Source organism: Spea bombifrons, chromosome 2 (assembly GCF_027358695.1).
Source record: "Spea bombifrons isolate aSpeBom1 chromosome 2, aSpeBom1.2.pri, whole genome shotgun sequence".
NCBI classification, from domain to species: domain Eukaryota; kingdom Metazoa; phylum Chordata; class Amphibia; order Anura; family Pelobatidae; genus Spea; species Spea bombifrons.
In genome coordinates, this window is record NC_071088.1 from 21,332,793 (window position 1) to 21,350,525 (window position 17,733).

Genomic DNA, 17,733 nt, shown 5'->3' on the forward strand with positions numbered 1-17,733 from the left:
CTATTTTCTTATTTAAGAATTAGAAATTTCATTAAAAGTAACCCATTAACTCCTTCCACTAATTTAGATAGGTTTATACATGCTCACCATAAAAAAACTTAATTACACGATTAAGGAACATTTTGGATCAAGAAGAAATGTTAGATAAACCAAACACTATTCTGAAATGGGAAAGAGATTTGGGTGCCTCCTACTCTTTTGATATTTGGTGTGACTCCTGGAATAAAGTACGGAAAGCAATACATTGTATAAATCTTCAAGAACAATATTACAAACTCCTTCACAGATGGTACTATGTTCCAACCTTACTCCATAAAATGTATAATACTACCTCCAACAAATGTTGGAGATGTAAACTAGAACTGGGCTCAATGATACACATTTGGTGGGAGTGTGATAAGTTGTTAAACCTTAGATCTGAAATTGTCACTCTATTTAAGAATCTATTTGATACTGCCATAGTTTTGAATCCGCAATCTTTTCTTTTTCATATCGATCTTCCTTGGAAAAATAAATCGAAACTGTTTTTGGCTATTAATGTTTTGGCAGCAGCCAAAATATGTATAGCTCGATCTTGGAAAACAGACCAGGTTCCAACCTGGTCTCAAGTTATAGCTCAAATAAACTATCAATATACAATGGAGAGGCACTTTTACCGAACTCATAACAATATAAAAGATTATGAAGTAATTTGGTCTCCATGGAAAAGATGGCTCTCTGGAACTGGTTATTCATATCAAACTATTACATAATCCTGGCAATACTAATTAAATCATTATATTAATATATAAATACTATCAATGTCTCTCTTTCTTCTCTCCCCCCTAGACGATAAAGAAAACATCCTGGTCTTGATACCGTCTCGTATGTGAATGTTATAAATTTAACCTTTTGATATTGCTTGGTATATTATAAGGATGAAAGGTTATATGTTATGTCTTTTTATTTTTTGTTATAAAAAAAAAAAGAAAAAGAAAAAAAAAAAAGAAAAGAAAAACCCCTTTGCAATTGTTACAGCTAGACATTTATTTTCCAAGTGACCCCACATTTTAGAATGGTAGTCTGTGTGTGATATATATATATGTGTGTGTATATATACCGTGTTTATATATATATATATATATAATCACACACTACTGTTTCAGAATTATATATTGACATTATAACTGTAAGCATTTTCTAGCAGGCTTGTCGCTGAGAGTACGCAGCCCCGCCCTGCTATTGTGATGTAACATAGGTGCCACGCCCTTCTACTGTGACATAGTGTAGGTCATAAAAGCACTGGCCGTTAGGCCAACAGATGCTTTTGTAAGCTGACAGTACAAGATGAGGAGCATAGCTCTGGTTTTCGTTGTTACTGTTCTGATCCATGCGATCTTCTCTTTGGAGATTTACACAAATAGCTGGGCTGTGCACATACCCGATGGCTCTGTAGAGGCAGAACGTATTGCACAGAAATTCGGTTTCATCAACCTTGGGCAGGTGGTGCTTGGCAGTGATTTCTACCATCTATCTCATCGTGGCATTCAAAGGAAATCCTTCAGCCCTCACTGGGGTAGAAATATTCAGCTGAAAAAAGAACCCAAGGTTAGCTGGTTTAAGCAGCAGACGCTGAAGAGAAGGGAGAAAAGACAGCCTGATATGGTTCCCACAGACCCCCTCTTCAGCTTGCAGTGGTACCTGGGTAAAAATCTTGACTTAGGCATCCAGACTGCTTGGAACCGTGGATATACCGGACGAGGCGTGGTGGTGACCGTTCTGGATGATGGGCTTGAAAAGGACCACCCCGATCTCGCATTAAACTATGATCCGGAAGCGAGTTATGATTTTAATGACGACGATCCTGACCCTCAGCCCCGATATAACTCATCTAATGAGAAGAACCACGGGACCCGCTGTGCAGGCGAGGTGGCTGCGGTTGCCAATAATGATATCTGCGGCGCTGGAGTAGCATACAACGCTAGAATAGGAGGTGTGCGAATGCTGGATGGGATAGTCACAGACATTGTTCAAGCTCAGTCGTTGAGTTTGAACCCACAGCATATTGACATTTATAGCGCCAGCTGGGGTCCCCCTGATGATGGAATGTTTCTGGATGGACCAGATGAGTTATCTTCTGAGGCCTTTTACAATGGAATACTAAATGGCCGCGGTGGCCTTGGATCTATCTTTGTTTGGGCATCTGGAAACGGTGGCAGGGATGACAACTGCAACAGTGACGGCTTCTCCAACAGTATCTACACTGTTGCTGTTGGGGGTGTCTCAAAACATGGAACAGTCCCTGTGTACAGTGAGGCGTGTGCATGCAAACTTACAAGCACTTACAGCAGCAGTGGTGGTGAGGAAGAGACTTTTATCACCACTGATATACGCCACACGTGTACAGATCAACACACCGGGACTTCAGCCGCCACTCCACTTGTTGCCGGGATCCTTGCTTTGGCATTGGAGGCAAACCCAGCTCTTACATGGAGGGATATACAACATATCGTGGTAAGAGCGTCCAGTCCTGCCCACCTAATGGCTGACGATTGGGTCATAAATGGAGTGGGAAGAAAAGTGAGCCACTTTTTCGGCTACGGACTCTTGCATGCTGGACGAGTAGTGGAGCTGGCCGAAACATGGGAGACAACGCAGCCTCAAAGAAAGTGCCTCATAACAATTGTGAGCACCCCCAAAAGAGTGCATTCAGATCTGATTTTGACTTACAATGTCACTGCCTGTTCTGGGTCCCCCAATCACATAACATCCCTTGAGCATGTCCAAGCCCAAATGTCCCTCAGCTACAGTCGCAGAGGTGACCTGGAAATCTATCTTACCAGTCCTATGGGCACCCGTTCTGTGCTGATGGGCAAGAGACCACATGATACCAGCACTGATGGGTACAGAGATTGGTCCTTCATGACCACACAATCTTGGGATGAAAATCCATTGGGCCTTTGGACCTTAGAATTTAGGAACAGAGGAAGCTACACCAACCACGGATTTCTACGTCATGTCACGTTGATTTTGTACGGGACAGATGAACACATGATGTCCAGGAAAATCAAGAAGTCTGTCATGAGAAAGTGTCTGAGGCGGGATAGAAATGGGTCGTGCATAGAATGTTTGGCACCATATTATACCTTTGGAAAGCTCTGTCTATCTTACTGCCCTGCCAAATACTTTAAGTCTACGCAGAGAGCGGAGGTGTCAGAGCCCAGCAGCTTTCACCTTGTTCGTTCTTGTGCCGCTTGCCACCCATCCTGCTTTACGTGTAAAGGGTCGTCTGCCAATAATTGCACTTCCTGTTCCCCTTTATACGAATATAATGGAAAAGACAACTCATGCGTAAGATCTGACTCCCCAAGTGTAGACTTACAGAACGCCTCATTCATCCGGATCCCTCAAACGACATTAGTGGCAGTGATAATGAGTGCGGCCATTGTAATGGTTATGGGACCGCTAATGGTTTTCATTCACTGGTATCTACGAAAAAGATCACGAGTAGACCCCAGTCCCGTCTGATGGGCAACCACCGTGCTCTAAATCAGATCTGGAATCTGCGCAGGGACCCAACCTGACGCGGATAGCACTGTTACACCAATAAAATTCCTTTTACTATTTGGCAAAAATACCTTTTCCTTGCTATATTTTACAAATTTAGATTTTAAGTACCTGGAAATTTTATGTTGAATAATAAAACAACTAAACCGTGCTCGCATGCTTGAAGGAAAAGCTTAGACCAATCTCAGATTTCATATCTTGTGTGGATTCCAAAACAAGAATCAAGCATTCTATAGCAATGCACATTGATTAAAGATTGGAAATACATCATTTTTATGTGACTTAATGTCACCACTGACATGTTTTTTTTTTTTGCATTTAAGTGACTTAAAAGTTATGTAATAGCCCAGAGGCTATTCCACTTTACATCACACGTAATCATACAGAAAAATATTTTGTTATATCTTACAGAAAATATATTTTGAGCATGAATGTCTATGTGTAAGGGTGAGTGAGCATGAATGTCTCTGTAACAGTGTATGTGAGCATGAATGTCTATGTGTAAGGGTGAGGGAGCATGGATAAAGTATTATATATTGGAAACAATATTTATTTTATTCAACAATCATTTTGCTTCAGATAATAAACATATAGACAGTGTTATGAGAATCCACACGAATTCCGTACACAAAACATATAAATAAAAAAGCGACGGATCACGAAACTAGCGTAATCACTGCCAGGAGTAAAGATGGGGGATACGCATTGCTATTGGAAGGACGTGTCATCAGTTTGACCAATACTGAGCGAGCATTCAGCCGCTAGAATGCGTGGACCAATCACAATGCTCTTTTCTCGCCAGCTGAGCAGGAAGCAGGAAGCGACGTTGTGTTAGAATGCTGTGAGGGACTCCGGTACGAGTGACAGGACATGAACCCGCTCCTGCTCCCTGTGTGTTTGGGGTTCGTGGTCGCCCTGCCGCCGGTACAGAATGCCAAGGAGAGCCGGTTTAGTCAGCATGACGCGGCGCATTACAGGTAGAGATGGCGCTGCCGGTGACCGCGTTCCTTTATGTTTAAATGGGCCGGTGTTGGGGCTCCTACCGGAGTCATCATTGTGGAAGTCTGTAGTACCACCAAATACTTTTATTCTGAGTCTGAGTCTAGTTAAACATTCGGCGATTAATGTTTCTTTTTTTCCTTTGTCATCCTCAGGGATCGAGTGAAGTCCATGTTTTATCACGCTTACAACAATTACCTGGAGAATGCCTTTCCGTATGATGAGTTGCGACCTCTTACCTGTGATGGACAAGATACGTGGGGCAGGTGATTAGACTGCATCGAGAAAAACATGATTAAGTAGTAAATTGCCGAATATTGTAGGAGAGTACCAGACAATAGAGAAAGATTAAATAGGAATGAAGAAGGAATGTTAGTCACCCAGAATAAATTTAGTTGATTGTGAGGAATATGAAGATGGGTATTGCAGGATATGAGGGCTGTAATAGAGAGAGTTACATACTGGACAGGGGCAGATATAGGAGATAAGGGGTTATTGGAGCAGAAAGATAGAAAGTAAAATATAACTCACTTAAGTAGTGACCGGCATGACATAAATTTGACCAAATAAAAATCAGTGAAAATAGCTTTCTCTCTCTCTCTACCGTTCTGTTTTTGTCTTTCAGTTTTTCTTTGACATTAATTGATGCTCTGGATACGTTACTCGTGAGTGTACATTTCATCTTTGGTGTTTGGGAGTCACAATGTATTTTCTGTATGGAGGTGGCATTATGCATTGAAAAGATATTTACATTAAAAGTGTATCCTACCTAACTTTAATCTCAACCTAATATGTAAAGGATACATGAAGTTACTCCTGTGACCTAGTGAATGTTTTCATCGCAACTTTAGAAGTAGCTTCTTTTTATCTTTCTGCATTTCAGTGGATATATATATGTAAAAAAATACATATATTAGCTTTATTTTGCTAACAATCCCATTAATATATATATCCGCTTCTTGCACCCACAGTGCTATATTTTCCTTTTTAATGTCCCGAATAATCTCTGATCTCACGCATGTAAATTGAGAGTCTGGCGGGGGAACCGTCCCATAAACTAAAACGGTACCGTAAAACTGGGTGAGGGTGCATCCCCCGCCTGCCTCCAGCAGAGGGAGCTCTGGGAATTGGTTGATGGTGCATTCCTGCCTGGCTCCACCAGAGGGAGCTCTGTGCCCATTGTGTAGCGCTGTGGAATACGATGGCGCTACATCAAACAGTGATAGTGTTTTGCTAACAGCAAGACCCTTGTGTTGCGGGACCCGGCAGGCTGCGCAGCATACATCGACAGACTGGGATTTAAACCGCCTTCTTTTTAACTTTTTGCATTTCAGTGGATATATAAAATATATATACCGTATTGGCTCGAATATAGGCCGCACTTTTTTCCCCCACTTTAAGTCTTTAAAGTGGGGGTGCGGCCTATATTCGGGGTCTAGCGCCTGACGCCCGGGATATGCAGTCCCGGGCGCCGGGCAGGCAGCGGGGTCAGGATACAGATCCCCCGCAGCGGTGCAGGGGACCTGCATCCTACTCCCCGATACGCTCAGACAGCCTCCCTTGCCAGCACTTCCCACGGGGGGGGTGCCAGCACGGGAGGTTGTCTAAGCGCATCGTGCGGAGCCCCCCCCCCGGACTTACCGGAGCAGACTTGCCGGGCGTCTTGCGGGGCCAGCGGGGGACGTCTACGCAATACGCGTATACAACTTCCGGTGCCGGAACATCCAGTGCCGGCACCGGAAGTTGTATTGCGTAGATGTCCCCCGCAGGCCCCGCAGGGCAGAGGAGGACAGTGGTAGCATATCTCGGGGAGGGAGGACAGTGGTAGCATATCTCGGGGGGGAGGACAGTGGTAGCATATCTCGGGGGGTAGGACAGTGGCAGCATATCTCGGGGGGGGGAGGACAGTGGCAGCATATCTCGGGGGAGGGGGACAGAGTGGCAGCATGTTTTTTTTGGTGCTTTTTTAAAGAAAAAAACTTTTTCTTTAAAAAAGCACCAAACTTTTAGGGTGCGGCCTATATACAGGGGCGGCCTATATCCGAGCCAATACGGTATATATTTTGGCAGAGTAAATGGGTGGCAATTAAATGACCCCAAAAATGGTTGCAGGTGGTGGTGGAGCAGCGTTGGAATTTTGGGGACACTTATGGTGCAATAAAATATTATTATTAAACTGCGATAATATGGGATTGTTTGGGTTGTTAACACATTGAAGGCTAAATCTGTGCCCGTGGTTAATGTATTAAGAGATTTACTTTACATTTGTTCAATCATATTTGGTTAGAAGCTAAGCATATCCCGGGGAAGAAGAACGTTCTAGCTAACGCCTTGTCATGCTTTGATTTTCAGCTCTTCGGGAAGCTGGTACCTCAAGCGTAGAAGAAAGGGTTGAACTTTCCAAAGAGTATTTGAGAATTGACTTCACCCAGATAAGTGTTTTAATTGCTAGATCTTTATCTATTGGGAGTATTTGGGATATCTATAAAAAGGCATGGAAATGGTGATCGTGTTTTACGAATATTGTGGATGCTAGCATTGAGAAGACATTGGAGTTTGTTTTGGACATAATGAAGAAGGGTTTTATTAATAGGTGTTTATTATGTTTTTTTTTCTTTAAATTGTTAGGTAAGCAATGTTTTTAAAGACTTCTTTTTAAGACTGATTTTAAAGGGTTCTGGTTGTATTAAACACAGGACTCTAGGAGACCTCTATATGAGTTACTGCATGAGTTGATGTTTAGGTAAAATTTGTTGAAACCGTTTTGAAGCGCGTCTGTTTAAAACTGCTTTTGTTATTGCCTTTTTGGAGCTTTTTCAACAAGCAGGGCGGCTCAGGTTTACAAGTGGAAGATGTGGTTTGTGGTGATAATTTTAGGCTGTTTTTGACATCACCTAAAAAAAACAAAAACAAATGGCTCTGCGTCCTAAGGTTGCAGGGAATTGGTTGGCACATGGTTCCGGTCAACCTTTAACAAATTTTCAATTTAGACGTAAAATGTTTATCGACTCTTGTTTTGGAGAAAGAAAATTATTCCACGTAAATCGGTCATTAGGAGAGTCTGGAGATGGGAAACAGACCATTTTAAGATGTATGTTAGACCTAATCTTTTGTAGAATGCTGAGGTTTTTTTTTTTTATTTAGATCACCATCTGAAAGTGGTTTGGATTGTAGGACATTTCTTTATTTTCTGAGAGAGGAAATAAGGAGATGTGGAGGAAACCTTGGGTTTGAAAATGACGAAGTTGATATTTTTTGGTTAGGAATTCGGGGCATAAAAATTTGTCAAATGGAGAGTATTCTGTTTGAACATGTGAATATTTTTCCATGGCCAAATGTGATTATTATCCATTGTGGTGGCAATGATTTGGGGAAGGTTAAATCTGTTGAGCTGTTGCTGTTCTTAATTCCTGATATTAGAAGTTATTTTAGTGAGGCTGTAATTATATCGTCTGAAATGGTACACGGGCTTATTTGGCTCAAAAGGCCAGAGTTTAGAACGCTAGGGTTAGGCGTAAGCTAAATAGGTCCATGCAGAAAGTTATGGGGCTGGAAGGAGGGGGGATTTAGTTTTAAGCATGTGGACCTAGAAGGGGACTGTGAAGATCTTTCTGGTGGAGCAGGCCGTGGTTTTTATGGGATGGACCACAAATGGTTGTTGTTTATCCATTTGTGGCTGTTTTTTTAGTTGGCTTTCTGGCTTTAGGGCTGATGACCTGGGATTAGTTAAAGTTTGCTTTCACTCTGGGATTGAGACAAGAGTTTTAATGTGGTTACAATTTGTTTGTGTTCATAAGTTCATAAGTTTTTAGTATTATGTAAAGCTAAATAAAAAAACACTGCCTGTTTTATCCCAATTGAATTTGTTTGTGTTTGTTTATTATTCAAATTATGTATTTGTGTTTGATTATTAACTGTTTTGATCCATGCGATCTTCTCTTTGGAGATTTACACAAATAGCTGGGCTGTGCACATACCTGATGGCTCTGTAGAGGCAGAACGTATTGCACAGAAATTCGGTTTCATCAACCTTGGGCAGGTGGTGCTTGGCAGTGATTTCTACCATCTATCTCATCGTGGCATTCAAAGGAAATCCTTCAGCCCTCACTGGGGTAGAAACATTCAACTGAAAAAAGAACCCAAGGTTAGCTGGTTTGAGCAGCAGACGCTGAAGAGAAGGGAGAAAAGACAGCCTGATGTGGTTCCCACAGACCCCCTCTTCAGCTTGCAGTGGTACCTGCATAAGGATATAAATCTTGACTTATGCATCCAGACTGCTTGGAACCGTGGATATACCGGACGAGGCGTGGTGGTCACCATTCTGGATGACGGACTTGAAAAGGACCACCCCGATCTCGCATTAAACTATGATCCGGAGACGAGTTACGATTTTAATGACAACGATCCTGACCCTCAGCCCCGATATAACCCATCTAATGAGAACCACCACGGCTATGGGCTCTTGCATGCATGGAATTCTGGATGCGCCGGCTGAAACATGGGAGACAACGCAGCCTCAAAGAAAGTGCCTCATAACAATTGTGAGCACCCCCAAAGAAGTGTATTCAGATCTGATTTTGACTTACAATGTCACTGTCTGTTCTGGGTCCCCCAATCACATAACATCCCTTGAGCATGTCCAAGCCCAAATGTCCCTCAGCTACAGTCCCAGAGGTGACCTGGAAATCTATCTTACCAGTCCTATGGGCACGCGTTCTGTGCTAATGGGCAAGAGACCACATGATACCAGCACTGATCGGTACAAAGATTGGTCCTTCATGACCACACAATCTTGGGATGAAAATCCATTGGGCCTTTGGACCTTAGAATTTAGGAACAGAGGAAGCTACACCAACCACGGGTTTCTACGCCATTGTAATGGTTATGGGAACGCTGGTGGTTTTCATTCACTGGTATCTACGAAAAAGATCACGAGTAGACCCCAGTCCTGTCTGATGGGCAACCACCGTGCTCTAAATCAGATCTGGAATCTGCGCAGGGAGGAGATTTCCTCTGCTTTTGAACGCTGATGAGGACAAATTCAACAAGGAAGAGCAGAGACCCAACCTGACGCGGATAGCACTGTTACACCAATAAAATTCCTTTTACTATTTGGCAAAAATACCTTTTCCTCGTTTTATTTTATAAATTTGGATTTTTACTACCTGAAAATTTTCAATAATAAAACAATTAAAGCGTGCCCGTTTGACAGCATGCTTGAAGGATGGAAAAGCATAGACTCAGATTTCATATGTTGTGAGGATTCCAAAACCAAAAATCAAGCTAACCTGACGTTTGGAGACGCTGGCTGACATCAACTAAGAATTTGTGCCGTTTCTATAATAATTACATTTTGGCTTTTTGTTTGGGGCTGCTGTCTCGCTTGCTGAATTTTACCCATTACAGAAATAACTCTTTAATCAGTTTGTCTCATATTTGATCAGAGAATATATAGTTTTTGTGTGATTTAACGTCACCGCTGACAAATGTATTTTTGCATTTAAGTGACTTAATAGTTATGTATTTAATGAGAAGATGTTTTTGCATTTACAGGTGAGAAACTATATCGATGTCATGACCGTACCGAGTAGCTCATCCTTTTCTCTTTTTTTTCTTTTGGTATTTTTTGGGTGGCAATTAAGTGACCCCAAAAATGGTTGCAGGTGGTGGTGGCAGCTTTGGAATCTTGGGGACACTTATGATGCAATAAAATATTATTATTAAACTGCGATAATATGGGATTGTTTGGGTTGTTAACACATTGAAGGCTAAATCTGTGCCCGTGGTTAATGTATTAAGAGATTTACTTTACATTTGTTCAATCGTATTTGGTTAAAAGCTAAGCATATCCTGGGGAAGAAGAACGTTCTAGCTAACGCCTTGTCATGCTTTGATTTTCAGCTCTTCGGGAAGCTGGTACCTCAAGCGTAGAAGAAAGGGTTGAACTTTCCAAAGAATATTTGAGAATTGACTTCACCCAGATAAGTGTTTTAATTGCTAGATCTTTATCTATTATTTGGATATCTATAAAAAGGCATGGGCGGCTCGGGCTTACAAGTGGAAGATGTGGTTCGCGGTGATAATTTACGACTGTTTTTGAATTCATTTAAAACAGACAGCAAAAGGATGCTGGATAGAGTTGCAAAGAGTTGATGGGAATTGCAAGTGTCCAGTGAAGATGTCAGAGGCTTTTATGGCTCTGCGTCCTAAGGTGGCAAGGAATTGGTTGGTACGTGGTCAACCTGGACAACCTTTAACGAATTTTCAATTTGGAGATGGAAAACGGATCATTTTAAGATTTATGTCAGACCTAATCTTTTGTAGAATGCTAATGTTTTTTTTTTTTAGGTCACCATCCGAAAATGGCTGGGGTTGTGGGACATTCCTTTATTTTCTGGGCTCAGAGGAGAGCGGAAATAAGGAGATGTGGAGGAAACCTTGGGTTTGAAAATGACAAAGTTGATATTTTTTGGTTAGGACTTCGGGGCTTGGAAATTTGTCAAATGGAGAGTATTCTGTTTGAACATGTGAATATTTTTCCATGGCCAAATGTGATCATTATCCATTGTGGTGACAACAACTTGGGGTTAAATCTGTTGAGCTGTTGCTGCTCTTATTTCTTAGTCTATTTTAGTGAGGCTGTAATTATATCGTCTGAAATGGTTCACAGGCTTATTTCGCTCAAAAGGCCAGAATTTAGAACGCTAGATAGGGTTAGGTGTAAGCTAAATAGGTCTATGCAGAGAGTTATGGCTCTGGAAGGGGGGGGGTTAAGTTTAAAGCATGTGGACCTAGAAGGTGACTGTGAAGGTCTTTAGAAAAGTAATGGAATACATTTGTCAGACATCGGTTATGATATTTTCAATTTGAATCTGCAAAGTATGGTGGAGCAGGACATGGTTTGTATGGGATGGACCACAAATGGTTGTTGTTTAGTTGGCTTTAGGGCGGATGGCCTGGGACTAGTTTAAAGTTTGGTTTGGGACAAGAGTGTTTATGTGGTTACAATTTGTTTATGTTCATAAGTAATAAGTTGATTTGTAATATTTTATAACGCTAAATAAAAGACCACGCCGTGTTTTATACAAATTGAATTTATTATTCAAATGATGTATTTGTTTTATGAGCATTAACTGTTTTGCAGGTGGTGCTTGGCAGTGATTTCTACCATCTATCTCATCGTGGCATTCAAAGGAAATCCTTCAGCCCTCACTGGGGTAGAAACATTCAACTGGAAAAAGAACCCAAGGTTAGCTGGTTTGAGCAGCAGACGCTGAAGAGAAGGGAGAAAAGACAGCCTGATATGGTTCCCACAGACCCCCTCTTCAGCTTGCAGTGGTACCTGCATAAGGATGAAAATCTTGACTTAGGCATCCAGACTGCTTGGAACCGTGGATATACCGGACGAGGTGTGGTAGTCACCATTCTGGATGACTGGCTTGAAAAGGACCACCCCGATCTCGCATTAAACTATGATCCGGAGACGAGTTGCGATTTTGATGACAATGATCCTGACCCTCAGCCCCGATATAACTCATCTAATGAGAACTACCACGGCTATGGGCTCTTGCATGCATGGAATTCTGGATGAGCCGGCTGAAACATGGGAGACAACGCAGCCTCAAAGAAAGTGCATCATAACAATTGTGAGCACCCCCAAGAAAGTGTATTTAGATCTGATTTTGACTTACAATGTCACTGCCTGTTCTGGGTCCCCCAATCACATAATATCCCTGGAGCATGTCCAAGCCCAAATGCCCCTCAGCTACAGTCCCAGAGGTGACCTGGAAATCTATCTTACCAGTCCTATGGGCACCCGTTCTGTGCTAATGGGCAAGAGACCACATGATACCAACACTGATCGGTACAAAGATTGGTCCTTCATGACCATACAATCTTGGGATGAAAATCCATTGGGCCTTTGGACCTTAGAACAGAGGAAGCTACACCAACCATGGATTTCTACGTCACATCACGTTGATTTTGTACGGGACAGATGAACACATGATGTCCAGACTGCTTGGAACCGTGGATATCCCGGACGAGGTGTGGTGGTGACCGTTCTGGATGATGGGCTTGAAAAGGACCACCCCGATCTCGCATTAAACTATGATCCGGAGGCGAGTTACGATTTTAATGACAATGATCCTGACCCTCAGCCCCGATATAACCCATCTAATGAGGACCACGGGACCCGCTGTGCAGGCGAGGTGGCTGCGGTTGCCAATAATGGCATCTGCGGCGCTGGAGTAGCATACAACGCTAGAATAGGAGGTGTGCGAATGCTGGATGGGATAGACACAGACATTGTTGAAGCTCAGTCGTTGAGTTTGAACCCACAGCATATTGACATTTATAGCGCCAGCTGGGGTCCCTCTGATGATGGAAAGGTACTGGATGGACCAGGAGTGTTGTCTTCTGAGGCTTTTTAAAAAGGAATATTAAATGGCCGCGGTGGCTTTGGATCTGTCAAAGCATCTGGAAACGGTGGCAGGAATAATGACCACTGCAACAGTGACGGCTACTCCAACAGTATTTACACTATTGCTGTTGGGGGTGTCACAAAACGTGGAACGGTCCCTTGGTACAGTGAGGCGTGTGCATGCAAACTTACAAGCACTTACAGCAGCGGTGGTGGTCAGGAAGGGACTTTTATCACCACTGATATACGCCACACGTGTACAGATCAACACACCGGGACTTTAGCCGCCGCTCCACTTGCTGCCAGGATCCTTGCTTTGGCATTGGAGGCAAACCCAGCTCTTACATGGAGGGATGTACAACATCTCGTGGTTAGAGCGTCCAGTCCTGCCCACCTAATGGCTGACGATTGGGTCATAAATGGAGTGGGAAGAAAAGTGAGCCACTATTTCGGCTACGGACTCTTGCATGCTGGACGAGTAGTGGAGCTGGCCGAAACATGGGAGACAACGCAGCCTCAAAGAAAGTGCCTCATAACAATTGTGAGCACCCCCAAAAAAGCGTATTCAGATCTGATTTTGACTTACAATGTCACTGCCTGTTCTGGGAAAAAAGCAACTCATGCTTAAGAGCTGCCTTTCCAAGTGTAGACTTTCGGAACACCTCATCCATTCTGGTCCCTCAATCTATGTCAATGGCGGTGATAATGAGTGTGGCTATTGTAGCGGTTATGGGCATGCTGGTTTTAGTTCAGTCATTTCTACTAAAAAGATTCAGTTGACCTGTTTTTGACATGTAAATAGAGTTTCATTAAATGTTTAGCAAAATAACTTTTCTTTTCTGTTTTATTTTACAAAAGTCTCATGGTCTTAAAAGAAATTCAAATACAAATTTGGTATGATAGTTAAGATATTAGGCTTATCTTCTTTTCTCTTTTCTTTCTTCTGTTTTGAAATACCTTGCATGTTGTAACTGTAGAAATTAGGACATAAGGAACTATTCTCAAACATTAAAGAGTCCCAATATTTGCCTAAAGCGCTAAATTAAACCCGAATCAACTGAGGGTCTGTAGTAGCTGTGAAACTATAAGTTCACTATCTGAGATTTGATGAAAGCTGACTCAGTGTTGCACGGAATAACTAGGCCCACAGTGGTTACATTCAAGGTTGATTCACGATATTGTTACATCCGTGTCTGCTCAAATAAATCTGTCTTAAAATGTAATCTAAAAAGTTGCAGCAGAGAAAGGCTTCTCCAAAAGGAAATAAAGATCAAAAGCAAGGATTCTCCAGTCTCTGAAGAAGGGGAAGATGGATCATTAATGGAAATTTCATTAATTCACACATCCATTATTTAGGTTGAAAGCAATAGTCCCTCCAGAGCTGTTAAAAAAGCTGTTTAAATGGTATATTGGTTGAAATGAAAGAATTCATAACTAACTCAAAATAAATTAAGGCAGATATTAATTTATTAGTAAACAGAATACAATTGTTGAAAAACAAATCTGGATGACGATTAACAATTTTTATCTGTTAACTGACAAAAATCAAGCCTTAGAAGTCAAATTAAGATAATTGGAGACGAAATCTGTGTTTTAGAAATATAGAAGAATTAACGCCGCCGCCACCACCACCACCGCATGCCACGGTGCCGTCAAAGTCCTATGATATTGTGGAAATTACAAATAGCCTTTACCCACTTAATATGTCAATACATTTTTAAAACGCATTAGTGTCTTCTATTAATTTGAATTACATATGTTAAGTGATATGAATCTTTGTATCTTTTAACCAGAAAGTGTAATTTGAGATACGTGTTTAAGATTATGTTCCTCCAAAACACAACAATAATGTATTGAGGAAACAAAAGATTTACCCAGTTAATATATTACAGTGTTCAAAATTGTTTTTGTTTCAGGAATGACATTCGGGGGTGCGTTCCCAAAGAGGGAGGTTCGTGACACCTTCTGGACTCAACTTTCATTATATACATTTTAAAGAAAAAAAGGTTCTCCCCGCCCCGGAGGTAGGACGGTGAAAAAGAAGTAGCAATAGAAGAGCATTGAGCTGGCAGAGATTGGCAGGTAATAGGCACACGCACCCCCATGGAGAAGGACTGAATTTCCCCAGTATTATAGAATTTTTTTTTTTTTTTTTTAAAAAAAGGATCCCCCAAAATAGGGACTGTCAGAGGTGCAGCAGTAGGCTTGAGCAGGCAGACTCTGGCAGATGAAAGCCGCATGCAGCCCTGTGGAGCAGGACTGAATTTCGCCAATATTATAGAAATTTATTAAAATGGTTCCCCCCTAAAATAAGGTGCAGCAGCAGCATTAGTAGGGCACTGGACCTGGGCAGGCAGGCACTGGCAGATGATACACACATGCAGCCCTGTGGAGGACTGAATTTCCCCCAATATTATAAGAAAAAAAGGTTCCCCCAGAATAAGGATGGTCAAAGAGGTGCTGTAGTAGTAGTAGTAGTAGTAGTAGTGGGGTAGTAGTAGTGGGGCACTAGGCCTGGGCAGGACTCTACTCAGGAGCAGGGGACAAAATGTCTGCTGCAGTCCCTGTAAAACACTACAATAGCCACTACTGCTTCTCAAATCCACCTCATAACGGTACATGTCCTGCGCTAATAAACTATTAACTTGCATTATTGTATATGAGCTAACTGCCGATGTGTCACGCTACACCTCTTATCAGTTTGTAACTGTGGCAACTGACAGTTTAAAGTGGTGTCGGCACTAATGCTTGCCCCTCCCCTGGTAAATGCTGATTGGCCAGAGTGAAAAAGGTGAGGGACAAACTCCCACAGGTTGTTGAACCCATCAATCACAACCATACGTATCAGCCATTGATATGTAATCTTCTACACACAATCCCTCTTACTTTACCTCATTAATCTATATCATTTTTAAACATAAAATCACACCACATCGCAATGAAATAGCTAATTCTAAGATAGTTTTCAGCAGCTCTTTGGGAACGAATAGTTTATCCCTTTCGAAGCCAAATGAGGCATGGTGGGCTACAGAACAATTTCCCTTCTTAATGATATGAAAAAATATGCAGCCATCCTAGCTCAGAGGAGTAAAAAAAAAAAACCCCTCAGTTATACCTGCATATCAAATAGGTTATGTTCTAAAAAGATCAAAATACAAGAAGATGAACTGATATTTTAAATTTAACAGAGAAAAATAGATGCTCCCCTCGCTTACCCTGTCATTAGATGCCGAGAAGGCCTTTGACAGGGTGGGTGGGAGATTTCTTAATAAAACAATAATATTAAGCAATAATGGCATTGTATTTTCCCTCATCAGCTAGAACTGTGGCCCCCAACATATGCTCTAATTGCTTTCATCTAATATGACTATTGAATCATTAGCAATTAATATAAGAAATAATCGAAAAATAAAAGGTAAGAAATAATCGAAATATAAAAGGATTCCCAAACAGTAAAGAGAGTGTAAAAAATGATCTTCATGCATCATCATCTTTTGCCTTATTTATTGAAAGAGATTGAAGATTATAGGAAAATCACAAAATATAAATTAAGCACAAATAAATCAGTCGTACAAACTAAAAACATAGATGATATTTAGGTATAACGTTTACAGAAAATCTGATGGAAATGAATTTCTTGAAAATAATTTAAAGATACAAATTATTAAAGGAATTGAGGCATTTAGATATCCCTTGCTGGGGTATAATAAAAACCTCAAAATCTTATACTGTTCCTAATGGACGTATTTTATTATTGTTTTTAAGGATGGTAAAAAAAAAACTAAAAGATGTTAAGTTCATTAATAGTCATAAAGAACATGTAATCAATATATCTTTTATAGGTAACTAGATTTGGATCAATATATACATATACAGGACAGTCGCTCGGGGAACATCTCTTTGTCTACACCAAATAAGTTAACTTCTATCTTTTGTGGTGATGAAGTTGGTTTTTTGGACCTAAACATTTATGTTGTAAATTCTAATGTAAAGACCTTGAAATCAGTCGATGTAAATAGTTACATTAATTATAGTAAAAAAAAAGAAACTGTACGAATAAAAAACAATATGTCAAACAAGCCCAAACAATTAAGAATTCTTTTATTGAAAAGAAGTATGATCCAGAAAGATCTTTTATATGTTGAACGCAAGAAAAAAGATCAGTGGAGAATGAGAAGCATTCCTCTTGTTTGAAATTATAACGGAGCAGGTGAGAAAATGAAAAGGATTATTAAGCGTCGTTGGCATCTCCTGAGGAAGGATGATGACTTAAGAGATATTTTGGAAGAACATCCCAATATAGTTTTTAGAGGGGCACCTAAAGGGAAATTAGTGAGGAGCTACTTAAAAGAGCTATGTGTGTGCGAGTGAAGTATTCACCGTAAGCAGACATGGAAGTTGTTAACCCATTAAAACTGCTAGTTTACCCCTTTGTTTTTATAGTGACTTGGCTATCAATACGTGGCTTGTGACTAAAAGTCCGATGAACAGTTTTCAATGATTATATTAATTCCACCTGTCTTGTGTTATTATAGATGTATTATAAATGTATGAAACGGATCAGGATTTTGTGTCGTTTTTCTTCTTAATAAAATTCCATGAACCCTGGTTGTACCTTTTTCTTCCCAAAGCTTCTGATTATGTCTCTTAATTAATGATGTCGCTGGTTGAAGAGTTGGGGCTTGCCTGATGCGCAGTGTATGATGTATGTTGTATGCATCTCTTCATTGCATAGTGTGATAGTTATGTACGGTGGTTTTATTGCC

At 41.1% G+C, this 17,733-nt stretch overlaps 3 protein-coding genes and 1 long non-coding RNA gene across 4 annotated transcripts; all 4 read left to right on the forward strand.

The window, feature by feature from the left end:
* Window positions 1–1,326: 1,326 nt before the first annotated feature.
* Window positions 1,327–3,507, forward strand: LOC128473601 (proprotein convertase subtilisin/kexin type 4-like). The gene is made up of 2 exons (XM_053455854.1): window positions 1,327–1,482; window positions 1,588–3,507. The coding sequence occupies exons 1-2, from the start codon at window positions 1,327–1,329 to the stop codon at window positions 3,505–3,507; spliced, it is 2,076 nt and encodes a 691-aa protein (XP_053311829.1).
* Window positions 3,508–4,390: 883 nt separating this feature from the next.
* Window positions 4,391–4,911, forward strand: LOC128474688 (uncharacterized). The gene is made up of 2 exons (XR_008346389.1): window positions 4,391–4,523; window positions 4,701–4,911. It is a non-coding gene; the product is annotated as an uncharacterized LOC128474688 (long non-coding RNA).
* A 3,547-nt stretch (window positions 4,912–8,458) lies between these two features.
* Window positions 8,459–9,090, forward strand: LOC128473602 (proprotein convertase subtilisin/kexin type 4-like; the record flags this gene model as incomplete). The annotated part of the gene is made up of 1 exon (XM_053455855.1): window positions 8,459–9,090. A coding segment is annotated over one exon (582 nt), but the record flags the coding sequence as incomplete, so codon positions are not given.
* A 1,519-nt stretch (window positions 9,091–10,609) lies between these two features.
* LOC128474686 (proprotein convertase subtilisin/kexin type 4-like) lies at window positions 10,610–13,796 on the forward strand. The gene is given in 2 exon segments (XM_053457075.1): window positions 10,610–11,954; window positions 12,592–13,796. Coding segments are annotated over 2 exon segments (1,110 nt in total). The 5' UTR covers window positions 10,610–11,848; the 3' UTR covers window positions 13,596–13,796.
* Window positions 13,797–17,733: the final 3,937 nt, after the last annotated feature.